General features: G+C 41.8%; 1 protein-coding gene across 2 annotated transcripts in view; it reads left to right on the top strand.

The window, feature by feature from the left end:
- Positions 1-24,331, top strand: part of ZNF704 (zinc finger protein 704) — a 251,392-nt gene extending 227,061 nt beyond the window's left edge. The window contains exons 8-10 of one of the 2 annotated variants that reach the window (XR_010127248.1): positions 9,691-9,785; positions 11,366-12,316; positions 16,022-24,331. Coding sequence is in view for 1 of the 2 variants with exons in the window: in XM_054498297.2 (XP_054354272.1) it covers positions 9,691-9,785; positions 11,366-11,477 (207 nt within the window). In the remaining variant the exon portion in view is untranslated. Of the gene's footprint in view, positions 1-9,690; positions 9,786-11,365 lie in introns of both variants that reach the window. The other variant, XM_054498297.2, reaches the window with a different exon arrangement.
- The last annotated feature ends 3,387 nt before the right edge of the window (positions 24,332-27,718 follow it).

Raw genomic sequence — 27,718 nt, 5'->3', positions numbered from 1 at the left:
CTCTTTGAAGCAATTGTGAATGGGAGTTCACTCATGATTTGGCTCTCTGTTTGTCTGTTATTGGTGTATAAGAATGCTTGTGATTTTTGCACATTGATTTTGTATCCTGAGACTTTGCTGAAGTTGCTTATCAGCTTAAGGAGATTTGGGGCTGAGACGATGGGGTTTTCTAGATATACAATCATGTCATCTGCAAACAGGGACAATTTGACTTCCTCTTTTCCTAATTGAATACCATTTATTTCCTTCTCTTGCCTGATTGCCCTGGCCAGAACTTCCAACACTATGTTGAATAGGAGTGGTGAGAGAGGGCATCCCTGTCTTGTGCTGGTTTTCAAAGGGAATGATTCCAGCTTTTGCCCATTCAGTATGATATTGGCTGTGGGTTTGTCATAGATAGCTCTCATTATTTTGAGATATGTCCCATCAATACCTAATTTATTGAGAGTTTTTATCATAAAGCATTGTTGAATTTTGTCAAAGGCTTTTTCTGCATCTATTGAGATAATCATGTGGTTTTTGTCTTTGGTTCTGTTTATATGCTGGATTACGTCTATTGATTTGTGTATGTTGAACCAGCCTTGCATCCCAAGGATGAAGCCCACTTGATCATGGTGGATAAGCTTTTTGATGTGCTGCTGGATTCAGTTTGCCAGTATTTTATTAAGGATTTTTGCGTCGATGTTCATCAGGGATATTGGTCTAAAATTCTCTTTTTTTGCTGTGTCTCTGCCAGGCTTTGGTATCAGGATGATGCTGGCCTCATAAAATGAGTTAGGGAGGATTCCCTCTTTTTCTATTGATTGGAATAGTTTCAGAAGGAATGGTACCAGCTCCTCCTTGTACCTCTGGTAGAATTGGGGTGTGAATCTATGTGGTCCTGGACTTTTTTTGGTTGGTAAGCTATTAATCATTGCCTGAATTTCAGAGCCTGTTATTGGTCTATTCAGAGATTCAACTTCTTCCTGGTTTAGTCTTGGGAGGGTGTATGTGTCGAGAAATTTATCCATTTCTTCTAGATTTTCTAGTTTATTTGCATAGAGGTGTTTATAGTATTCTCTGATGGTAGTTTGTATTTCTGTGGGATCAGTGGTGATATCCCCTTTATCATTTTTTATTGCGTCTATTTGATTCTTCTCTCTTTTCTTCTTTATTAGTCTTGCTAGCAGTCTATCAATTTTGTTGATCTTTTCAAAAAACCAGGTCCTGGATTCATTGATTTTTTGAAGGGTTTTTTGTGTCTCTATTTCTTTCTGTTCTGCTCTGATCTTAGTTATTTCTTGCCTTCTGCTAGCTTTTGAATGTGTTTGCTCTTGCTTCTCTAGTTCTTTTAATTGTGATGTTAGGGTGTCAATTTTAGATCTTTCCTGCTTTCTCTTGTGGGCATTTAATGCTATAAATTTCCCTCTACACACTGCTTTGAATGTGACCCAGAGATTCTGGTATGTTGTGTCTTTGTTCTCGTTGGTTTCAAAGAACATTTTTATTTCTGCCTTCATTTCGTGATGTACCCAGTAGTCATTCAGGAGCAGGTTGTTCAGTTTCCATGTAGTTGAGCGGTTTTGAGTGAGTTTCTTAATCCTGAGTTCTAGTTCGATTGCACTGTGGTCTGAGAGACAGTTTGTTATAATTTCTGTTCTTTTACATTTGCTGAGGAGTGCTTTACTTCCAACTATGTGGTCAATTTTGGAATAGGTGTGGTGTGGTGCTGAAAAGAATGTATATTCTGTTGGTTTGGGGTGGAGAGTTCTGTAGATGTCTATTAGGTCCTCTTGGTGCAGAGCTGAGTTCAATTCCTGGGTATCCTTGTTAACTTTCTGTCTCGTTGATCTGTCTAATGTTGACAGTGGGGTGTTAAAGTCTCCCATTATTATTGTGTGGAAGTCTAAGTCTCTTTGTAGGTCTCTAAGGACTTGCTTTATGAATCTGGCTGCTCCTGTATTGGGTGCATATATATTTAGGATAGTTAGCTCTTCTTGTTGAATTGATCCCTTTACCATTATGTAATGGCCTTCTTTGTCTCTTTTGATCTTTGTTGGTTTAAAGTCTGTTTTATCGCAGACTAGGATTGCAACCCCTGCCTTTTTTTGTTTTCCATTTGCTTGGTAGGTCTTCCTCCATCCGTTTATTTTGAGCCTATGTGTGTCTCTGCATGTGAGATGGGTTTCCTGAATACAGCACACTGATGGGTCTTGACTCTTTATCCAATTTGCCAGTCTGTGTCTTTTAATTGGAGCATTTAGCCCATTTACATTTGAAGTTAATATTGTTATGTGTGAATTTGATCCCGTCATTGTGACGTTAGCTGGTTATTTTGCTCCTTAGTTGATGCAGTTTCTTCCTAGCCTTGATGGTCTTTACAATTTGGCATGTTTTTGCAGTGGCTGGTACCGGTTGTTCCTTTCCATGTTTAGTGCTTCCTTCAGGAGCTCTTTTAGGGCAGGCCTGGTGGTGACAAAATCTCTCAGCATTTGCTTGTCTGTAAAGGATTTTATTTCTCCTTCACTTATGAAGCTTAGTTTGGCTGGATATGAAATTCTGGGTTGAAAATTCTTTTCTTTAACAATGTTGAATATTGGCCCCCACTCTCTTCTGGCTTGTAGAGTTTCTGCCGAGAGATCAGCTGTTAGTCTGATGGGCTTCCCTTTGTGGGTAACCCGACCTTTCTCTCTGGCTGCCCTTAACATTTTTTCCTTCATTTCAGCTTTGGTGAATCTGACAATTATGTGTCTTGGAGTTGCTCTTCTCAAGGAGTATCTTTGTGGCATTCTCTGTATTTCCTGAATTTGAATATTGACCTGCCTTGCTAGATTGGGGAAGTTCTCCTGGATAATATCCTGCAGAGTGTTTTCCAGCTTGGTTCCATTCTCTCCGTCACTTTCAGGCTCACCAATCAGACGTAGATTTGGTCTTTTCACATAGTCCCTTATTTCTTAGAGGCTTTGTTCGTTTATTTTTATTCTTTTTTCTCTAAACTTCTCTTCTCACTTCCTTTCATTCTTTTGATCTTCCATCACTGATACCCTTTCTTCCAGTTGATCGAATCGGCTACTGAGGCTTGTGCATTCTTCACGTAGTTCTCGTGCCTTGGTTTTCAGCTCCATCAGATCCTTTAAGGACTTCTCTGCATTGGTTATTCTGGTTAGCCATTCATCTAATTTTTTTTCAAGGTTTTTAACTTCTTTGCCATGGGTTCGAACTTTCTCCTTTAGCTCGGAGTAGTTTGATTGTCTGAAGCCTTCTTCTCTCAACTTGTCAAAGTCATTCTCCATACAGCTTTGTTCTGTTGCTGGTGAGGAGCTGCGTTCCTTTGGAGGAGGATAGGCACTCAGATTTTTAGAGTTTCCAGTTTTTCTGCTGTTTTTTCTCCATCTTTGTGGTTTTATCTACCTTTGGTCTTTGATGATGGTGATGTACAGATGGGGTTTTGGTGTGGATGTCCTTTTTGTTTGTTAGTTTTCCTTCTAACAGTCAGGACCCTCAGCTGCAGGTCTGTTGGAGTTTGCTGGAGGTCCACTCCAGACCCTGTTTGCCTGGGTATCAGCAGCGGAGGCTGCAGAACAGTGGATATTGGTGAACAGCAAATGTTGCTGCCTGATTTTTCCTCTGGAAGTTTTGTCTCAGAGGAGTACCCGGCCGTGTGAGGTGTCAGTCTGCCCCTACTGGGGTGTGCCTCCCAGTTAGGCTACTCGGGGGTCATGGACCCACTTGAGGAGGCAGTCTGTCCGTTCTCAGATCTCCAGCTGCATACTGGGAGAACCACTGCTCTCTTCAGAGCTGTCAGACAGGGACATTTAAGTCTGCAGAGTTTTCTGCTGCCTTTTGTTTGGCTATGCCCTGCCCCCAGAGGTGGAGTCTACAGAGGCAGGCAGGCCTCCTTGAGCTGTGGTGGGCTCCACCCAGTTCAAGCTTCCTGGTTGCTTTGTTTACCTACTCAAGCCTCGGCAATGATGGGTGCCCCTCCCCTAGCCTCGCTGCCACCTTGCAGTTTGATCTCAGACTGCTGTGGTAGCAATGAGTGAGGCTCCGTGGGCGTAGGACCCTCCGAGCTAGGCGCGGGATATAATCTCCTGGTGTGCCTTTTGCTAAGACTGTTGGAAAAGCGCAGTATTAGGGTGAGAGTGACCCAATTTTCCAGGTGCCGTCTGTCACCCCTTTCTTTGACTAGGAAAGGGAATTCCCTGACCCCTTGCGCTTCCCAGGTGAGGCAATGCCTCATCCTGCTTCGGCTCATGCTCGGTGTGCTGCACCCACTGTCCTGCACCCACTGTCCGACACTTCCCAGTGAGATGAACCTGGTACCTCAGTTGGAAATGCAGAAATCACCCATCTTCTGCATCACTCACGCTGGGAGCTGTAGACTGGAGCTGTTCCTATTCAGCCGTCTAATTTAAAATTCTTTAGACTCTTTGGAGGTCACACCTAACCAACAAACTATGTACATATAGCCCAATAATTTTATTTAGTTAGAAATATTATCATATTATACTGTCCAAGTATGTTATATGCTTTATAAAACATGCCACAAAATAGAACTTGGAAATGGTTAAGAAATAAACAAATTGAAATGCAGAGACCACTAAGAGAGAAAGTATTTGCTTTATAGGGCTTTATTTTAGGGCACACATTATTTCCATCAGTGATATGGCAGGATGGAAGAGTGCAAAAAGCAGGGCTTTGACATCATTCAGAAGTGAGTTCCAAGGCCAGGTGTTCAAGTCAGACAACGGTGTTCAAACCCTGAGTCCATTTACTGTGTGGCCTGGACAGTGCACTTAACTTCTCCATTTTCTCATCTATAAAATGGAAATTATGGCTATGATAGGGTTGTTGTGAAGATTGAAATAGATAACATATGGAAGACACTTAGCTTATATAGCAGGCTCTCAGCAAATTACTTCTGCTGCTACTTTTACCTCTGGGATGTTCTGCAGGCCACTTCCCTGCTCAAAGCCTAAATTTCTCTATCTGTAAGATGTAGATATAGATTATTTATTTTGCAAGTTTGCTATGAGAATTAAAAGAGATAATAGATAACCTACTTGCCTGTCTTTCACATTTGCAGGCACTGAATAAATGGTAGTTGACTGCCCCAGTTACTCCCTTGGTTTCTCCACCCTCATCCTCAACTAAAATAAGAAGCTGAAACATGACTGTCTTGCCATTAAAAGTCTCAAGAAAAAACTCACATGTCATATTGAGCCTCCCACTGAACTCAGCCACATATGGAAGTTTGAAGTGGGTCCTCTGTCTTTTGCTATGTTGTACCCTGTAGAAATGCATGTACTGAACTCCAGAGTTAAGAGAGCCATTAGCAGGACGAAGGACTTTGGCGAGGGGTCATTCCTGCAGAAGGTCCATGTTGTGGTTTGCAAGTGTCCCCCAAAGTTCATGTGCTGGAAATTTAATCCCCAGTGCAGCAGTGTTGAGAGGTGGAACCCTTAAGAGGTGATGGGGTCTAGAGGACTCTACTCTCATGAATGGATTAGTGTCATTATCAGGAGAGTGGGTTTGTTATAAAAACAAGTTCAGCCCTCTCTTAGGTGAACTGTTACCCTTCCACCCTTTGCCCTGGGATGACACAGCGAGAAGGCCGTTGTCACATGCAGGCCCCTCAACCTTAGACTTTCCAGCCTCCAGAACTGTAAAAAATAAATTTCTGCTCATTATAAATCATCCAGTCTCAGGTACTCTGTTATAGCAGCACAAAACAGCTGAAGACAATCCATATCCCTCAAACAGGTTTGGGGGAATTTTCAAAAGCCTGTTCCTCATGCCTCCCCCACCCTGCTGCTTCTGTAACTTTCTTATCTCAGAAAGTGGCACCACTGTGCCTCCAGCCACTTGGGCCAGAACCTGGGATTCATCCTTGACTCCTCAATTCATCCTTGATTCATCTAAAGATGCAATTTTCTTTGTGCCCCATCCTAACCCACAAGTCCTAGGCTGTACCTCTAAACAACGGGAATCCAGCCCCTCCCCACCACTGCTGCCATACCTAGTCTAAACCACTGGTATGTCTTTGCCTGGAATACTGCAAAAGCCTCTCAACTCCAGGGCTCCTTTCCAGGCTGTCTACTGTCCATTCTCCAAAGTGCCAAAGTGATCTGTTTAAAGCATTAATCAGATGTCTTGCTTTTAAAAACTCTCCAATGGCTTACTTATTGCACTTAGAATAACATTCAGATCCCTTATTGCAGGTCAGAGGCATAGCTTGATACTTCTGTCTCCTCTCCTCCCACCCTCCACCTCCCACAAAGTGCCCACCACCTTTTCTGCAATGCCTTGTAGGTGAAAGGTAACCTCCTCAGGAGGCCTTCTCTTACCACTCAAAATAAATAAGTGTCCTCTCCTTCTATTACACTTTAGCCTATTACCCTATTTTATTTCTGTCAGCTACTTATCACTAAAATGATCTTGTGTGATTTTGTATTTATTGTCTGTCTTCTCACTAGAATGTAAGCTCCATGAGGGCAGAGAATTTGTTTTGTTCACAGCTATATCCTCAGAATCTGTAACAATGCCTGGTACATAGCAAGTATTTAATAAATATCTGTTGAATGAAGAGTATCCAATAATCTCATATCACTTCATGCAAAAGGGCTATGTCAACTTTGCATGATCTAGAAACTTCCACATTATCCCTGGCTGATGGAAGTAGTGTTACTGTCATGTCAACCAAAGTTTTCCAGTTCTCTGACTAAATGAAGTGCAGTGTTGTTGGGATTCCATAAGTTCTACAAGAATTGTTAGATTTTTATGTTTATTTTCCTGATAATTTAAAACAATTCATATAAGCATATCAGAGATCATCTACAGTGACTGTAGATGTCTCAGGTATTCACTCCCTCTAGTTTGCTGTTATTCATCCTGTACAAAACCAAAGCCATTATGAGATGGGGTGAGGAGGATTCTGCTCTTGGAGGAAGCTGCATATCTATACACATGAAATGAATGCACTGAACTCCAAAGCTTTTATTTTTAAAAACTCTGAATGTTACCTCTGCTGGCCCTTGCTCCACCCAACTTTAGCATGAAGACCAGTGGTATAGAATCATTGAAACTCATGGCAACAGTGGTTCCAAATGTTAGATTTTTACTTACCTGTATAATTTTTTTTTTTTTTTTTGAGCTGCGTCTCACTCTGTTGCCCAGGCTAGAGTGCAATGGCACAATCTCGACTCACTGCTGCCTTGAACTCTCCACACTCAGGTGATCCTCCCACCTCAGCTGAGTAGCTGGGACTATAGGTGCACATCACCAATCTGGCTAATTTGTGTATTTTTAGTAGAGATGGGGTTTCACCATGTTGCCCAGACTGGGCTCAAACTCCTGGACTCAAGTGATCCATTCACCTTGGCTTCCCAAAGTGCTAGGATTACAGGCATAAGCTACCACTCCTGGCCCTACCTGTGTAATTTTTTAAATGTCTAAGTTTTGTGCTGCTATAACAGAGTACCTTAGACTGAGTAATTTATAATGAACTGAAATTTACTGACTAACAACCTGGAGGCGGGGAAGTCCAACATCAACATGCCAGCCTCTGTGAGGGCCTTTATGCTGCATCATCACATGGCAGAAGGTGAGAGGGTGAGGGGGGCCAAACTGGCCCTTGTAGAACACTAATCCCACCCATGGGAGTGGAGCCCTCATAGCCTAATCACCTCTTAAGGGCCCCAACTCTTAATACTATTACAATGGCAAGTAAGTTTCAACATAAGTTTTGGAGGGGACAAACATTCAAGCCATAGCATTAAAATTAATGTCTGGGAAAATAACACTGATGATCTCTATTAGGCCATACTTGCATTGCTATAAAGAAATACCTGAGACAGGGTAAGTTATAAAGAAAAGAGGTTTAATTGGCTCTACAGGCTGTACAGGAAGCACAGTGGCATCTGCTTCTGGGGAGGCCTCAGGGAGCTTTTACTCATGGTGGAAGGTGAAGCAGGAGCAGGCACGTCACGTATGAAAGCAGGAATGGGCATAAAGCAACCACAGTCTTATGTAAACTCAAGAGTGAGAGGTCACATATCACCAAGAGAATGGTCCAAGCCATTCATGAGGGATCCATCCCCATAATCCACACACCTCCCACCAGGCCCCACCTCCAGCACTGGGGATTACTTTTCAACATGAAATTCGGGCAGAGACACACATCCGAACTGTATCATGTGCGTTCCTTTACGTTGAAAGAGACGAGAAAGTACTAATAGCTGTACTAGAGAAAAGCAATTCTCTAAGGATGTTTGGGGAATGCTCCCATGACTTTTAAGTGACAGTGCTCTTCCTGTGACCACGTTGCCTCCTAGGTTTTTAAATTGATTAAATGTCTGTCCTCCTACATATGGCAATACTGATTAATTAGTTGAAACATTCTTTTTCCTTTGTTAAAAAAATGAATTTGTTGCAGCTTTTAAGAATTCCAGAAGCTGGGAAGCTTATTTAGTGTTAGGAGACAGGTAATGCAAAGGGCTGAAGTGAGTAATGCAGGAGGGACTGAGGACAGTAGGGGCCCTCCTCTATGACTGAGCGACAGAAAAGCAACAGGGTTAAACACACGTCCTGGTGCCAGGAAGAGCTGCAGCACAACCCTGGGTCTACCATGACACATGCCATGACCTTTGGCAAGTTACTTAACCTCCATCTGCCTTGGTCTCCTAATCTATAAAATAGGAACAATAGTAATACTGCGTGGGGTCGTTGTGAAGACTAAAGCTGCTGTGAGTGTACCTGCACGTAGTGAGCGCTCAGTAAGTGTTCGGTGGGTGGCATACGTTCTTGATTTGCTCAGGCTGTCTGCCTCTTGCCTTTATTCCTTCCTGTTTGGACCTGAGAGTCTGCTGATGGGGTGTTTTTTACAAGAATCCATGTATTTAGTGGCAGTGATTGATCCACTAGAGCCAACAGAAGGCCTAGACCTGCACTGTGTCATTGTCGCTTACTAGCTATATAATCTTAAATAAATCTCTTAACCTCTCTAGGTATGTTTCATCTTCTAAAAAAGGGAATCATGAGCCTTGCCCTGCTTGACAGGGTTCATGAGGATCAAAAGAAATAGACAGGAATGTACTTCAAGATTTAAAATATTATTCAAGTGAAAATATGGTATGATGAGAGCCACTTGAAATGCATAGACATCAAGTAAAAAAATGTTTGAGATATTGGCTGTTGGTGGGTCTTCTCTGTTTGGGAATGCATTTTAATTCTGCCATGAGCAGCCCTCCTCCATTTTAATGTGTGGTCTCTGTGAGGAAAGTATTTCATCTCTGCTTCCTTTTTTTTTTTTTTTTTTTTTTTTTGAGACAGAATCTCACTCTGTCACCCAGGCTGGAGTGCAGTGGCACGATCTCATCTCACTGCAACCTCCGCCCCGGGGTTCAAGCAGTCCTCCTGCCTCGGCCTCCCAAGTAGCTGGGATTACAGGCACACAACCCCACACTTGGCTAATTTTTGTACTTTTCGGTAGAGACGGGGTTTCACCGTGTTGGCCAGGCTGATTGAACTCCTGACCACAAGTGATCCGCCCACCTCGGCCTCCCAAAGTTCTGAGATTACAGGTGTGAACCACCGTGCCCGGCCTCATCTCTGCTTCTAATGGTCAAGGATCAGTGTCCACATAGCAAAGGTTAACTAACTGCATGGGTGGAGAACCTGCCCCATCAACTTTGTTTTCCATGTATTCACCAGGTGTCACCCACACATCATCCAGTGGGCACAGGAGAGCAGAGACAGCACGCGCACACGGTCCTGTCCTCCCCACCCAGAGGCACAGTCAGCTTAAGGTATGACAGCTTAAAAAACTCCACACACCTCACCACAAAGGAATTAACTATAAAACAGAACAGCAGAGAGAACCCTGAGAAATGATCTTCTATAAAATTTCTCCACAATTGACAAAACGCCCTTTCTTTTTTTCCCATGGTTTTTCCCATCCATTACCTATTAATGAAGATTTGTTGTTTCAGGGGGTAATGATTTACAGTAAGGTTTTTGTTTTTTGTTTTTGTTTTTGTTTTTGTTTTTACAGAATAGGCAATGGTGATTATTGGGTCTATTTAGAGCCATGTTGTATTAATCTCTATATTAAATGAACTATAAGATACAATTTTTAATGCAGATCAAGAATGATCTCCCCAGAAGTTCCTTAACCAAAATACAATAGTCCCCTTTTATCCACAGTTTTACTTTCTGTGGTTTCAGTTACCCAAAGTCAATTGTGGTCCAAAAATGTTAAATGGAGAATTCCAGAAATAAATGATTAATAAGTTTTAAATTGCACACCATTCTGAGTAGTGTGATGAAATTTTGTGCCATCCAGCTCTGTCCTGCCTGGGATGAATGTTATCCCTTTGTTCAGTGTATCCACACTGTCTACACTACTTGCCCATTAGATTGACTGTTACAAACTGTACTTGTGTTCAAGGAACCCTTCTTTTACTTAATAATAGACCCAAAGTGCAAGAGTGGTGAGGCTGGAATTCAGATATGCTAAAGACAAGCCATAAAGTGCTTCCTTTAAGTGAAAAGGTGAAAGTTTTCAACTTAACAAAGAAAAAAATTTTTATACTGAGGTTGCGAAGATCTACAGTACGAATGAATCTTCAATCCATGAAACTGTAAAGAAAGAAAAAGTCATGCATAATATATATATAGGGTTTGTACTATTTGCAGTTTCAGGCATCCACTGGAGGTCTTGGAACATATTCCCCACCCTTAGCAGGGACTGCTGTACTAGAAATTGAGAATGGAGGGAGCATTTGAAAGTACCTACTTAAAAACTTGAAAGAGCAATGTTGCTCTCTACTGGCATTTCTTGTGTTTACTTATTTAATTCAGTTTTATGAAGATGCCCAAATGGACATGTCCACAAGTAGACAAATAGAAGCTTAAGGGATATGGTAGCAAATTTTAACAGTTGAGTGTAGTGGCTGTGAAAACAACCAGCACATACTAGAGTCTGAACCTAGAGAGAAGTCGCTCTGTCTCCCAGGCTGGAGTGCAGTGGCACGATCTTGGCTCACTGCAACCTCCGCCTCCCAGGTTCAAGTGATTCTCCTGCCTCAGCCTCCTGAGTAGCTGGGATTACAGGTGCATGCCATCATGCCTGGCTAATTTTTGTGTGTTTTTAGTAGAGACAGAGTTTCACCATGTTGACAGGCTGGTCTCAAACTTCTGACCTCTGGTGATCCGCCCACCTCGGCCTCCCAAAGTTCTGGGATTACAGGCATGAGCCACCATGGCCAGCCTTTTTTTTTTTTTTTTTTTTTTTCCCTCCCTCACTCTTTCAAGGGATTTTTGAGCTCTCCATAGAATGCCCATTGAATTCCTCCCACTAAACTAACCTTCCTCGTCTGTCGTACAGGAAGCCCAGGGGAGAGGGCAAAAAGTGTCGGAAGGTGTACGGGATGGAGAACCGAGACATGTGGTGTACCGCCTGCCGCTGGAAGAAGGCCTGCCAGAGATTCCTCGACTGAGAGACCCCCAGGCAGAGGGGCTCGGGGCCCTGAGCCGCTCCTGCCCTGGCCTGCCACTGCAGGTGTTGGAAAGAGCTTTTCCTACTGAATAAAACACAGTTGAAGCCGGGAAAAGCCCTTTCAGGAACCTTGGAGGAATAACAGCAAAAACACAGAAAAATTGTTTAAGTCACCACCTATGACAAAAGAAAGTTGCTCTTACTGAGAACCCAGCCTGGAGCAGCTATAACTAGTTTTTTTTCCTTCAAAAGAAAAGTCAACTTTTTTTGCTGTATGTCTAGACTTAAAACTGTGGACTTCTATAGCAATTGAACCATCAAAGCCCATTTTACCTAGAAAGGAGGCATATTTTGATAAGCTTTCTGAATTATGCCATTTCCAAGATTTTTTTGACACTTAAAAAACAAGCTACAGGTTATTCAGTAGCATTTGTACAAAGACCAGTACTTACTTTTGTTGTGAATAATCTTTTCCCTATTTTCCATTTGACTTCTTGGAGCAGTGTATGTCAGGATGTGTTGCAAGAAAGTGCAGCACTCTGGGCATCTTTTCTATGGCTTTTTGTTTGTTTTTCTTTTAAGAATGGCCCCAACTGAACCATGGTAGAGCTATTAGCATGTAGGGCCCCAGATGGCATAAACTCGAGAAGGGATTGTCCACGGAAATCACCAGCAGACTTCAGCCCGAAGCTGAGTTCAGGAAGTCCAGCTGTCACTGTTGGGAAACATCTAGGAGTCTTCCTTGGATCCATAAGAAGCTCTTCCCCTAAAGGCAGCACAGCTAACTCTACTCTCTACCTGCCACAACTCAGTCAAGAACTGGCACCTGTAGCCATCTGGGTAAGCCTCCATGCTTCTTTCAGGGATGTGACACAAATGGCAACTCGGAGCTATTTGTTACTGCTTGTCTGTCAAGATTGTAGCCAGGTTAATGGGTCATTTTCCTTCTCTCCAGACTCCACCACTGACTGATTTCAGAAGAGGTAGAGAACTCCAAACTGTCCCAGCAGGTTTGCTTTAGACAACAGAGCACAGCCCACATGGCCCCACCTGTTCAGAAAGTCATTTAGATCAACAAACCACTTCCATTCTGAGTGCACTTTTATAGGTTTTATGCTTTAGCATGTCTGGGAGATGAGTTAATTAACAATATAAACATTATGTGAGTAAATGGAAGGTCCAAACTTTAAGTTTTTCTTATAAAAATATTGGAGCTATTCATTTAAGAATTTGCTCAAAAGGGAACATACAGAACACCAAAAGGAAAATGCATGTAGGTATAGGAATTTCTCAATTTAGTAGGGCCAGGGTTTGCACTATGTTCCATTTATTGGGCTTTGTAACTTACTTGCTTGTTTGTTTGGGGGATAGTGGTGTGGGGAGAGGGGAGTCGTCAAGCCCTATAAATAAGCTCATTCTCTATCTACCCAACTCTCAATTGCCCTGCTAAAGAGTTATTTCTCCTATACCTATGCAAAGTAGGAAGAGCACCTTATAGGAGGCACTGTATAGGGACAGGGGACATGGGATCAGCCATAGGAATGTTAAATGAAATTGCACAGAGGAAAGTTTAATATATGTCTAGAGATTGTACATACACTTTTTTAAGCGTAGAAAGAAGACATCTAGTAATGACAGATATTCTTTTTATATACAAGCAAAAGAAAGTATAAGGAGGTTCTACAGCGCAACATCCACAATCTGTGCATTCACATATTATGGGACTTTTATTTTTTAAACTCTCATAAATTTTTTAAAATTACTCCTTGGAAGAGATCCTGGTTTTTTTCTTCATTTTTTTTTCTTTAAAAACATTTATTTTAAGAGAAGAGAAAAAGAGCTTCATCTAATTTTGCCTCTTGATTACCAATCAGTACTAGTCACAGCACCAGCAATACTGTATGTTTTAGACTTACAAGGTCAGCCAGGAAATGGCATTTTTTTAAACGCAGAAATGTGTTTGTTTCTTCTACTCTAGCATGTCCTTTCTCCTCCTGGTGTCCTGTCACCCCCATGCAGCACCACTGATGCAAGATGATGCTCTGGCCTGGTCCAGGAAGCCCTGAGCCGTGGGCAGATTGCCCAGTGGCCTTGGGCGGCCAGAGCTGGTCACCTGTTTAAGCAAGTTCACCATGTGTTTAAATGACAGGGTACAGTCCTGGACCAGAGGTTTTTCTCTTCAGCAAAGCTCCCTGGCCCTTGATCGTTGGACTGTTACTAATAGAAAAAGATTCAAGTCATGAAGTATAAAATCCATCCCCCATCCCAGAACTTTGAAACACAAGGAGGGAGAGATCTTTGCTATGGAGCAGTCCTGGAGCAAAGCCCCTGGCTTCCACCCCCAGATATATACCCCATGAGTAGTGCTGAGCTCCAGCTTAGCTGAGCCAAGCTCAGTCCTTACCTGGTGTTCAGCCAGTGCACAGGTATAAGCAGAACTATAGAGCTGAATGTAGCTTCCCTGGGATCTCTTCTCCTTTCTAAAGCATTTTTCACACAGTTCTGTACCTCCTACCCAAGTTGGGGCTGCTTTCTGCCTGCTAGCCCAGGGCTCTGTGTACTTTCTTTTCTGGCTTCAGGTGCAGACAGACCCTCAGTACCTTCCTGGACACAGACACATATTCCCTGGACCAAGGCGTGGAATAACTAGTAGACCACCAAGCCACAGGTGGCTGGTCTTGAAGAAAAGGGATTATACTCCTTACAGGCCACCCAGAAAGCTATGAATTCCAATATACACCACTGATCGTTCAAGTTAGGGTTTTTTTTTTTTAACGTAGCATTATTTTGTTATATTCTGGAACTAAATGGAGTGCCAAATTAGCCAGACATTGGTTTGATGCCATCTCTGTGGAACCAAGTTCTCTGTGTGTGTTCGTTTGGCTGGGAGGAGAGGGAGGGCTGGGCAGACTGCTCCCACAGCAAGCTGGCGGTGGGACTGGAGCCCTGGCCACCGCAGGGAGCTCAGAGGCCTATCTGCACAAAAGGCATGCAAAACAATGGATTCTGGTCCCAAAATATTTCTAAGTAAGGCGTGATGTAGCCTTTTGATTTTTGTTTTCTCCTTTGACACCCCAGCCTTCAGGAAAGGTTTTTCATCTCTCTCCAAAGAAGTCATTTCATAGTGACTGACAGGACATTCTCCAGAGAGCGACAAAGCAGAGTGGCCAGCAGTCAGTGGTGTTAAGCCTTGGGCCTTCCCAGCAGATGTGTGCTGCATTGGTGGGAGGCAGTGTGACAACCTGGAGAAAACACATAGGTAGCAAGGGAGTCAGGGGGGAGGTACAAGAGGTCTGTGGACACCTGGCTCTTGCTCATCTTCTTGGTGCTGATCAGCTAGTGGTCACCATCCCTAAGTACCTCCCAGGGAGCTGCCATTTTCTCCTCTGGGAGCAGCTGCCTGAAGCAAGGAGAGAATGACCTGAAGGGAAGTACCTCTGGCCAAGAGTGCAGGGCTGCTGTGCCCAGCCCGAGCGGGCCATCTCTAGCAGATATGGACTTCTCTCCACCACACTAGCTGAAAAGTTTTCTCCCTTGGTTGGCAAAAGCCAGTGTCAGGAAAAAAGCTGTGGATTTCTGACCAAGAATGTGTGCGCTTAGCTGCAAAGTGCCCATCAGCAGCTCCAGGCACCAACAAGGTGCCCTTTTATTAGACAATTCCTGCCCGAACATAACCATATTGCAGATGAAAATTTTCAGTAGAGAATGACACAATTCTTGACCTTTCTAAAAACTTTTCAAAGAGATAGTCACGTGTATATGTTGCAAAAGATTTTTGAAACTGAAATGTCCTCCATTAAATCTCAAGAGCACTCGAGTTTTAAGTCTGCTGTTTCTGGTGTCACACTAAGCCACGCTTCTGAAAGCAGCCCTGGGTTCTGAATTAGTTGGCACTGCTGAATCCGTGTTCCCCCTTCATCAGACTCCAGATTGCAGCATTCACTTGCAAAGGTTCAGAGAAAAGTGGCCAGAATTGTACATATAACAGAGAATACCTTGGGAATAGTAGCAAAATACTGTAAATAATATTCATTTCCTCAGGGAAAAATAAAGGGCATGCAAAAATAGGTCTGGAGACTCCTAAAACTAGGAAGAATTTTGTTATCACTAAAGTCTTTTATAGTCAGAACAATTTTTTTTCTCAAATGAACATGGTATCATTTCAAGACAAATTTATGTGAACTGGGCAGTACTGACATTTGTGAGGCATAGGGGAGTGCCCTGGGAAAACGGTTTGGAGCTGACCTGTAGCCTAAGGCTAACATTTGAACCACAGGTGCAATGCCTGGGGGTCGGGGAGGGGGATGGGGTGGGGTGGTATTCCTAGACTCATGTAAGGCTTTTTCTGAATGTAATTGTGAATACAAAGCCTTGCTGGTCCTTTTTATCATTACCCAATGGATGACTGTTTTATTAGCTATCAGCAGAATTCCGTAGGTGAAAGCAAGCCGTGAACGATGTACATTTTGCTTTAATAGCATGTTAGCGAACAAAATTCCATGGACTCTTGTGGACAAGGTGCTGCTTTTTCTCATGACCCTGTAGAATTGCTATCGACCACATCTTCTGTAGCACTGACCTGTGTGAACTCGGGGAAGAATTTGTGCATACAAATGAGTGGAAACAGAGCAGGATTCATGAATATGAATGAGAATGTGAATCATTTTGGAGAATGCCCTGGGCACACGGGTCAACTGGAAATTTCATTTCTCTAAGAAAGTAGCCCTACCAGCGGCACGGACTGTCCCTGTTCCTTGTACCTGTGGGGATTCCTCCATATTGGAACTGTTTCATGTGTCTTTTTTGCATTGTAACTAGCCAAACCTGAAGTCAGTAAATAAAATGAGATTAGCACTTTTTTTAGGTACCAGTTGTATCACTGAGTAATGCACACCAATAGAGCAAGAAAGTATAAAATGTATTTAAGACCAACTGGTTTGCTTATTATGACTGACTTTGAAAAAGCCCATATCCAATGATATACATGCTTTAAAAGGTATATCTATCATAGGACCAGGAACCAAAATGGGAATTTTACTTCTGGTCCTGTTTTGTAAATAGTTACTTTTTTTTGAGGACAATCTCATGTTTTATAACTTTTGTTGTGGGTCTGAGAATCACAATGGTAATATGTTGTGGCAAAACATAACCTTTAAATACAAAAACAATTATAACTTAATTTTCCAAATAAAACAAGAAATATACTGATTAGGCTTCTACAGTTCTAAGAGATATGACACTTTGGTAATAAGCGTCAGTACTCTACTTCTCAAGTTAACTGGAAATATTTTACAAGATGCAGTGTTTTGTAATCACAAAGAACACAGACATTTTGGGAGAAATGACCTTGGTTTTATACATTGTAGCTTATTTTTAAAAATATAGTATTTTACCAGACAGGAAGTGTTAATATTATAAGTAATTCCTGCTCACCAAACAAAGGGCTATGTCTCTTTTAAACAAATGTTTTGATGCATATCTTTTTAATTAACCCTCTGCAGCAAGGGAAGAAGTACAGATCAGATGGAATGGGTATTATAAGAGAATCAAGATAGCAACAGCTACTCCTTTTATCATTACTAGTGTGTTTTCAAAGTATGGAAGAACATGCCTGAAGAGTCATTTTATATATTTTAAATCTAAAAAATGTTAACAGGTATGCTTATAGGCCATGGGAGAAATATTCTTATAAATTTTTAGTGTAAAATGATAAATTCTGTGTCACAAAGACAAGTTTACCACTTGACCTACCAGAATCACAGATACTTGCATTGAACTAGCAAGTATCATTTGGCGGAAATTTCTAAAATCATAGTAGATAGGCCCAAAGATAGAATTCTTAGGTGATCAGTAATGTTTAAAATAATTTTGTCCTCAGCACTAACTATATAACTGTAATTTCTACATAAGAACAAGTGCTTCCAAAATATAGTGGAGGGAAAAAAGGAAAATAAAAAAAAAAACAAAACAAAAGAGCAAGTGCTTGATTTTTCACTGTGAAGAACTAGCAGGCACATGAGGTTGTGACCAGAAAGTGACTGCGTTCCCAAGAACCAGGAAACAGGGGAGTTGTGAAGAGTTTATTAAAACTGTACAAATAATTCAGAGCTTTGCCAAAACCATTTCATAATGCTGTACAGTTTTTTCAAGCCCACTCACTGTTAAAACAAGAAAGCATCTTTTCTTTCTAAGATTTTAGTAATCCAAAAGCTAGCCTAATTAGCCAAGTATGCAGATAACATCAAAAGCAAAGCTGAGATAGAACAGCCATACACCCGTTGGGCAGCTCTTATGAGGTGGTCAGAAGGTCACTCAGACCTTGGTTTCAAATAGGCTTTAGAATCTCCACACTTGAGGACTAGAAATGCACAGAGTTAGGGAAAGCCATGTACAGCCTTGGCTCCTGGTCTTTGAGATGAGGCGTCCTGCAAATCTCTGTTTTCACTCCTTGGAATATCTCCATTGTTAGCATTAAAGTCCCCAAGAAGTTTTTATTGCTGTACAGTTTTGAACCAAATTAGTCTCATTTCCAAAAGATTCCTAATGCTATATAGGAGAGGTTGCAAATGTCAGTGCCTCAGAAGGACCAGGCAAGTTCTGTAAATGATTGATGTGGATAAGGCAAAGAGGAACACAAGAATGGTGGAGACCAGGTTGAACTGCAGAACACATGCCCTCTTTGAAGGGGCGCCCACACTCAGCTCTAGACAATCAGAACCACGCAGAAATCAGGCCCAGGGCTGCTAGATCTTCTGACGTGGAAATATGATATTACCTGACACATAAGTGTTGACAACTAACTCAAACTCTCGGCCAACACTGTGCAGACCAAAGAGAAGCTGTACACAGGCAGATGCAGCCTGCGGCCCCCAGTTTCAACTATTGGGAAAAGTGGATTTCACATTCCGCAGTTGTCAGGTCAGGTTCATCCATCAGCCCCACAAACTCGCATGTCGGCACTATCTGGGCAACTAAAATAAAAGAGGGGAAAGATCATTTCTCCCCAGATATCATTCTCATGGCAGACTTGAATATAGATACGCTGAGTTATCCAGCTCTCTCACTCTGCCTCCTTTTGGCATGCCCAGGCTGTGCCCTGCAAAGCATTGAATCACTGTTATCCTAATTTTCTTACTATTTTCTACCGTGGCCACTGTGATGAGGGGCTGGCAAAGAGCAGCCTCGTGCCTTCCGAGAAGGCTGCCAGGATCCTCTGAAGCTTGAAGCGAGCACACATTGCCTCCTTGTGCCAAAGCCCTTGGCCAGCCTCCCCACACTCCTTCCCTCTCCATCCGGCCTCATGAGTCTTCATTCCCATGTAAAATTACCACTGCTTCACCTCTGATACAGCAGAAGCCTTGCTTCAGAACTGGTAGGCATTTGGGTTATTTCGGAGTGTCCACTAACCTCAAAAGGAGGTTTTTCCACATGCAAAACCCTAGCATCTTTGAGGGGAAAGCAAAATGAGAATAAATATGTCATGAAAAAAATTAGAAGTTGCTTCCTTCATTTAGATGGACTAAATTATTTTAAACTGTATCTTACATCAGAGTCCTGATGGTATTGGGATAATCACTGACCCTTTCATGTATGTAATATGATATGTCTCGTTCACACACACTATTTCATTTGATCTTTGTAAGAACCCAGTGTAGAATAGGACTATTTAAAATCAACATTACCCACCTCCAAGGCCAACCCAGAGTAGTCTTGAACCTGAGTCAGCCTCAGTATTGCTTGCAAGGAAGAGGGAAGGGGCTCATCAAAGACCTGGCTCAAACCTTAGTCTTCCAGACTGACTAGGGACGTAAGAAGACCCAGGGACTCACCATGTTCTCAAACCATCTTTTCAGTCCGGGCCTTTCAGCATAGACATAAAGAGCCCACCCGTTACTCAGTCATATTGCCAAGTGCAAACTGATTTATCCCCAGATGAATCCCTTAACTGTAGCGGATCCCTAATCCCTAAATTTCAGCCAATTTGGTAGTTAATTATAGGAGCTTATTAGCTAAATGTATGTTCTGAGTAAAAGTTTTGACTCTTTGGGGAAAATTTATTTTGCTGCTAGCGTACAACATTTGCTATGTATATAAACTTAAGTCAATGCCAGAAATTTTAAAACCAGCTCAAATTTATAATCTGTAATGATCAAATCAAAACATACTGTAAACTCAGAGTTGGAAACGCCTGGTAATATGGTTAAGTCGTGTTTAAATATGAATGCAATTTAAATGACATTGGCAATGCCTGAGATTTCTTTCATTGTGAATGATTAAAAGGCAGTCCAATATATGAATGGATTTCATCTTACCTTTCTCTCGTTAATTTACTAGGTGTAACATCTTGAGTTTAGAGTAAAGTCATTCACAGGCGGTTGGGTCATGGAGCTAGAAGGAGCCTCAAAAAAATCTTTTTGGCCAGACTCCTACATCTTGAACAGGGTTTTTGATGAATAATATTTATTATTATGTTTCTAAAGTAATACAGTGTTGGAGAAGGAAACAGTTTAGTCCTTTCCTCTTCTGATGGAAAAGAATCATAGTTAGTGCCGTTGCCATGACAATAACAGGATGTAGAAAGACCCATGAAGAAAGAAAGAAGAAAGCTATGGTTCCAAAAGCAGGTAACCATAGATTTTGAAAGAAGGTGGAGACGGTGATTAAACTGTAGTCCTTGTTTTTTAAAAATGTTCTTTCATGTTAGGCACCACCACATAGTTAATAACTAACAGCTTCTAAAGAGAAGATCCCCTTGATTTATTTATGCCATGAAAATACTAAAAATTAATTCTCAAGTCTAATTAACTATTACATTATCTTGCTAGGTCCATTTCCCTAAATTTTTAATTCAGAAAATTAACCAGAGTTGGCCAGATGCAGTGGTTCACGCCTATAATCCCAGCACTTTGGGAGACCAAGGCAGATGGATCACTTGAGGTCAGTAGTTCGAGACCAGCCTGGCCAACAGAGGAAGAAAGAGTGAAACCCTGTCTTTACTACAAATACAAAAATTAGTCGGGCATGGTGGCACACACCTGTAATTCCAGCTACTTGAGAGGCTGAGGCAGGAGAATCCCTTGAATCTGGAGGCACAGGTTGCAGTGAGCCAAGATTTCACTGTTGCACCTGGGCTGAGACTACCATTAAAGAAGGAAATTTCCTTTAAACAGAAAAAAACAAAGGTGCTCATCTATTTCTTCTGAATTCTCTCTACATCCTTGACTTAAGAGGAAAACCAGCACTCTAGAGAAGAAACTGAGCTTTAAAAGAGAACAGTCCCCATTCTAGCTACCAGTCTTGCTTTCCCCCATCTTGGCAAGCCCCAGTGAATTTGCCATTGAAAGATTACCCTCCCCTTTGCCCTCATCTCCCTGAGCTAGAGGCCAGGCTGTTGTTAACGTTTTTTCAATTCCAAAGCCCCTGATGGGACATTCTTGTTTCTGTACTACTGCTTTCTCTCTCTTAAGGTGCAAGGGGATAAATATTACTATGACTGGGATGTAAGGCTCAGTCAGTGTGGCTATCCCCTTCCTTCGGGGGAAATATTCCATCTGTCTGAATGGTTTTAGGTGATCATGAGGAGAGCGGCTTAGTCAGCAGCCAGCCAGCCACGCTCATCACAAAAGATTTGTTCAGACTCACTGTAAAGAATGACAAGGCAGATAGCTAATCCTTTCACTGTGCCTCAAAGCCCGCCGTGCAAGTCACCAACCCTACCGTTCCTTTCCACGTGCGAGGCTAATAGAGTGATCAGAACCAGGAATGTGAGCTGGGTTCCACCTTAGGAGGGGACAATGAGGACAGAGAAAGAGGGCTCCACGTTTAATTGCTCCAGCCTCTGACTTCTGCTCACAATTACAGAGCATGAAAGCAGAATTGGCCTTTAGTATGTAAAAAGGAAGTGGCTCCCGCAGCGTATAATTGTTATAATTTCGTATTTGTGGAAAGAGAAAAGGACTCCAGTCCACTCATGTTGTTAAGCACTTGTCCCTCACTCCACTGGAGCCCCCTTCCTATGTTTTGGGCACAGATGGCTGGGACAGAAAGGAAAGAGGAAGAGCGGCTGCCAGAGTGTGAATATACCCCTCAGGGATCTACAGCGGAGTTTAATGATAAACTACCCATACTCTCCCAAAAAAGGTTGAGGAGCAATGCATAACTTTGCGGATTACAAACTCTTGTTTTACTTTTTAAACCTTTTTTCCATACTCTGCTTATTGGAAATCAATGGCTGTGATGTGACCAACACCTGTGATGATAGCAAAGCCCCTCCTTTCACAGTCTCCCGACTGTTCGGGGAACCTCCTTGGTCATTGGTAGAAAGCTTTAGAAAAGACTTAGCTTTTTAGGGAAGAACTAAAAAATCTCCAAAACATACTAGTCCCATGACTTCGATAACTGAAAATGTCCTGGGTGTAAACTAACCCAGGAATGTGGATCATACATGTTTTTTTAAAAAATCCCTGAAACAATATTTTCCTACAACACACCCTAAAATTCTTATTTTTGTAATTAATGGTTGGACAGTGATCAGCCATTTAAACATAGGCTTTCTGGAATAACCAGACACTAGAATAGTTTCCAAAGTGTTTTGTGTATCGAAATCCTATATACTTAGAAGAAGAACTCAGGATAAGAAAAAATCGCTAGGTCCCAAAGGGTTCATGACTATCATCAGATGCAACTGCGAGTGGCCTACGGTCATTTTTTCAAATGAGAAGACTGGAGAGAGAGAACAACAGTAATCACAAAACCTCTGTTGCCCTTAGTCCATGACAATGTTTAAGGAAACTTTAAAAAATTAAGCCATCTTCTGAATTGTTTTCTACACCAAATCTAAAATATTAAAATGAAATTATTAAATATTTAAAATGGGGTATTTAGTGGAAATGCAATCAGTAGAAAACATTGCTTTTTAGTGCCTGCTAAACAAGTAAAGGAGAAAGAATGAAGAGAAAACAGGAGTCCTTCCTGTGTGACACTCGTGTGAAAATGACAGGCATTCACATGTCATTGAGTGCTAACTCAAAAGAGATCTTTTGAAATATAATCTTACCACCATTCAGAGGTAAGTACTTGCTTAACAAAAGTCTTTAATGTTAGTGAATGAATGTATAAAATTATAAACTATGCATTTTCAAAGAGTAGCATGTATTTTGTATCGAATCCAAGTAAATTTTTTTTATAGCTACCTACCACAACTGCAAATTATTCAAAATAAACTTGAATACATATCCTTATGGGGATATGGGAAGCCCATCTATATTCTCCTACTTGATGTTTTTAAAGATTGAAACTTTATTCTGAAACATCAGGCTCTAAAAAATTCCATCATTAAGATGAATAAATGGGAAATGGTTTGTTACTTCTTAAGCATAAATGGGAAATGTTGGCTGTTAGAAAATGTGCCCAGTTCTTTAAAGGTGGATATTCTAGTAACACTGGATTAACAAGCAAACAAAACTGCATGAAGTGAACGAATATTTCATTGGATAAAGTTAGCATAGCTTTTATCTGTTGGGTTTAATTCTCAATCCCAGAAAAAAATATTCTTCAAGGGGTATCAGTTATAGTTTCAAAGAACAAAATATGAAAATATCGTCCAGCAAAGCAAATCATTGATCTTTTTTCAAAATTACTTATATTTTGGAAAGTCTATATAGAATATCCACAAATATCTTCAGCCCTCTTGTTGATTTCATATTTTCATGAAACCTTTTCCCCTAATAATTTGTCTTCGCTCTTTAATCAGTGCTTTACTACAATACTCAGCCTGAAAAAAATATCTTTTCCTTCATCTGACAATGTGGAAATAAAGAACTCCATTTCTCTGTCATTCTGGTTCTCTTCAGTGTCCATTGAGAAAGTTTCTCAACTGTTTGTAAAATACGGGGGAAAAAACACACACATTTCTAAACCTGGTACTTAAGGTTATACTGGATTGTTTGCTATCTAATTAGAAGTTATTGGAGGAGGGGCAGTGTGTCTTTTTATATGATTTTTAGCCAAATCCAGATGTTCTGATACACATTTCTGAATACCTATCTGACTGTAAATACAGCCTGTGGAGGTTCAGGTTGACAAACCTTTTACCTGACTGTTCCGCAGCCATGCTCCTTGCCAGCTTCTGGCACATTGTACATAGATTTGTTGAATGTTTAAATGATGTTGTTTTTCTAAATGCTGTTCTCTAAAACAATTTTTTGAATTTCTTTTGCTTTCCATTGTTTTGGACTTTGTGTGTTCGTTTAAAAAAAAATATTTCCTAAATATTTAACACCAGGAAAAATATTTTTAAATAAACTGGTGCTAATTGAAACAGAAGGAAATTTTCAGATCGAAGATGTACAATGTTAAATGTTCATACCAGTTAAACTGCACTTTCCCAAGGGGACAGCTGGCATCTACTTGAAATGGGCATCAAGAGACCACCAAATGTTTACAGTTTCTGTGGCCCGTTTAAGTGTAAAATGCGGAAGTGGCTCTGTCCCCCCAGAGTTAAGGATTTGCTACACTGGTCCTCTGGAAGCATTTAAGTAGAAGAAAAGGCTTGTAGTCAGAACCACTTTAGTAATCGTTTTCTGGTCCTTGGACTTTTCTGTTCTGTAATGCTTGTAACAATGAATATGGTGTTGCCAATCTAGTCTGATATCTTCGTTGACCTGTACTTACTTTGTGGATGGTTCTACCTGGGGTTGCACTGGCACAAACAGAGCCAGAACACCGGACTTTCAAAAGACCATTTTGACTTCTACAGTGTCCACACACATGAATTTAAATGCGCTCGTAACTGGTTAATTACCATGAAGTAAGTCTAACTTCCACTTAATAAAAGTTTTTGTGTATCTGCTTCTATTCGGAGACTATTTATTTAATTAAGGATAACTAATGTATACCAAGAAAGTCTCGCTGGGGCTTGGGGTTTTACCTAGAGTTGTAAAAATAGTTCAAAACCAAGGAGATGTCTTCATCATCAAGGCCATTTTTGGAAACATGGAAGGCGTGTGTCCTCAGATTCAGCTCTGCTAATAACAATTTCAACCCATTCCCTTAGCAATGATTGTCCAGATATGTTAGCTGCTGACCCTGTGCTGCTGACTGTTGTCCCAAGCAAGTAGACGATGTGGCAGACAGAGGGAAAATAATACCTATTTTGAAGCTAAGCCAGCCTGGAATTGTCATCCTCAGGCCTCGGGCTCCCAAAGGTGGGTTTCTGCAAAGTTGGCTTTCAGTGCCCACATGTTTGCTGTGGAGAAGGGATGGGCATAGCGACCTCCACATACTGTGCTCAGACTGCAAGTGCGCCTCTCCCAAGCCCTCTGCTCCCAAGGTCCCAGAGGCTCTCCAGGTCTCAGTGACTGGGACACGGCAGAACCCTCAGGGGCAGGACAGCAGAAAAAGATACTGAGAATCTGGGCCATAGATGTTGTCCTACACAGTCGTGTGGAAAGCGTAAATTTGCAAAATAAGTTTTTACTAAATACTATACAAAGGGATGCTGCAGCAAACAGCTGATGAGATAATGAATTTTTTTGGTGTAAAAGTGCAAGCTACTTTCCCCTCAAAAAATACCCTGCAAGAACTTACATTTCCTAAGGGTGAAGACCATGTCCTGTGTGTTGTACCCACCTTGTGTCGTACTCTACCAGGCATATAATAGACGATCAATAACTTTTTAATGAATGAACAAATTGTTCAGACAGAGCATTTCTTCAGGCTTCAGATATGCTTTCTGCCTTCAACCTACCATTACTGGAACAAAGCAGAGGAAATAAACATTTTAAAGACTGGCATAGACATTTATTTGGAAAGCCACATTTTTAAAGTTTCTTTAGAATATGTACATTCTCAAAATTGCCAACTCCAAATGACTATATTGATTACATAATAATTAGCCAATACAGGACAAAGTGTGCAATCACATGGTTACTGTTTTATGTAGAAATGCCTTGCACATAGCAATTCAATAAATAAGTGAACAAAAATGAATGCTTCTAAAGGAAATAAATTACAACATAGGTCCATGCTCTTACAAGCAAGCAGAGTAAATGGAATGAGACTATTAGGATCTGTGTCAGTAACACAGGAGAGAGAATCCAGGCTGGCATTAAGGCACAATAGACACTATTTTAGGAGGAGGATCTGGGTATTATAGTCATTGTTTATTTGTTTGTATCTGTGTAATATATGCACACAGCTACAAAAAAATCAGGGTAGTAAAAAGCTTACAGTGAAAGCAGGTCCCTGCTGCTGTCCCTTTCTGCCCCTTCATTATGCTCCCAGAAGCAGCCACATTGACTTGTTTAACTGTTTCTTCTGGGACTTGATTCCATTTATATCTTTTTATTTAATTATATGCAAGTATGCCTGACAAGCAACAGTCAGCTCCAGCCAAGGCATCTATGGTATCAAGAGCTAGAGGGACAGAGCACAGCACAAGGCTGGAGAGCGATGCACAGGGACTGGTAAAGTGCCCAGCACAGGGAAGTGCCCTGTGTTACAAGGGGCACCCCCTGCACACGGTTGAGACCTAATGCTCTGAACAACACGGGCATCTCGCTGGGCACTAGGACGCTGGCCTGTGGACTGATCCATGAGTCTCTCACAAGTTTGCTGATTGTGAATCAATTCTCCAAAGCACAGTAAGCCTGGGTAACCTGAAAACAATCAAGTGTCCTCACCTCCAAATTAAACCTGCAAACCAGCCTCAGACCCCAGGCCAAAGCCTTTAGTCAGCCAGCTGGCTAGCAGGTCGCTCATGATCTCTTTTAATATCATCTGCACAGCAATTCCTAGTTTTTGGTGCATTCTTACTTTAGCTGATTTCACTGTAATGCCCAGACCATCCCAGAAAAACAATTCATGTCAGATGTTGCAGAATGGCTCAGCTAAGGGAAAATTGCTCACTGTTCACCTTGTGGCTACAGCCAGAGGTGCTGGAAACCAGCTGCACCCATATGTTTTACGTGTTTGGCTGCAAGTAACAATCCCAGTCAAACGAGACTAAGCAAACACAAGTGGGGATTTACTGAAAGGACACATGGTGTCTCTGCGGGACCCCCGGTCAGATGATGTTGCCAGGTCACATAGAGGCCTGGAACCAGGAGTGAGAAAGGCTTTGGGAAAAAGGCAGCCACACTCCCCTTCCAGTCCCATCCTGTCATCCACTCTCCAGGGGGCAGCGAGATCAAGACTCCTCTCTTCTCTAGGATCTCTTCCCTCCTCACCCTACATAGCTGCCTTTTTTGCTCTTCCAGCACATGGTGGAAAATGGCCAGCAGAGGCCTACATGACCTTCCAACGCATGCAGTCGAGAGGGGACTAGAATTTTGGAGCACCAATTCCAAAGTCGAGAGAATTTGATTGGCCTAACAAGGGAGAGGCATCTTCCGCTGCTCCAACCAACTGGGCTGGGCTGAGAGTGTACTGTTCGGGGCCACATGGAAGTTTCTCTAATAATTACATTTGCACTAACCTAATAATAAAGTGTGGGTGGAGGTGGGCAGATCACTTGAGCCCAAGAGTTTGAGACCAGCCTGGGCAACATGGTGAGACCCCATCTCTACAAAATATACAAAAATTAGCCAGGCATGATAGCAAGTGTCTGTAGTCCCAGCTACTCAGGAGGCTGAGATGGGAGGATCACTTGAGCCAGGAAGGTTGAGGCTGCAGTGAGCTGTTTGTGCCACTGCACGTCAGCCTGGACAACAGAGCAAGGCCTTGCCTAAAAAAATAAAAATAAATTTAAAAAAAATTGTGAGGTTGGGAAGGAAATGATTGGCGGAAGAAATAACTTTATCATTTCTAGTACAGGATACAAAGGCCATTTTTCTTGCTAATAAATACAATCATGGGTTATTACACCCAGGAGGGATCTGAAAGATCATCTAATTTAACTCTCTTGGTTCACAGATGAGATTCATGACCTGTGAATATCATTTGACATTTTAGTATTGTTTGATGCCAGTTTGTTTTCATAAGGTTCCATTGTTTACTTGTTTTCTGAAAGTTAAGGCTATTATCTAGGCCATTGAAAACCACCTATGAAAAAATTATTTTTAAAGTTAAAAAAGGGGCCAGGCATAATGGCTCACACCTGTAATCCCAGCACTTCGGGAAGCCAGGGCGGACAGATCACCAGAGGTCAGGAGTTGGAGACCAGCATGGGAAACATGGCAAAACCCCGTCTCTACCAAAAATACAAAAAGTTAGCCAGGTGTGGTGGTGAGCGCCTGTGGTCCC

This window comes from Pongo pygmaeus, chromosome 7, assembly GCF_028885625.2.
Source record: "Pongo pygmaeus isolate AG05252 chromosome 7, NHGRI_mPonPyg2-v2.0_pri, whole genome shotgun sequence".
In the NCBI taxonomy this organism is placed as follows: Eukaryota; Metazoa; Chordata; class Mammalia; order Primates; family Hominidae; genus Pongo; species Pongo pygmaeus.
The sequence above is the reverse complement of the archived record's forward strand: the minus strand, read 5'-3'. Positions and strand labels throughout refer to the sequence as shown.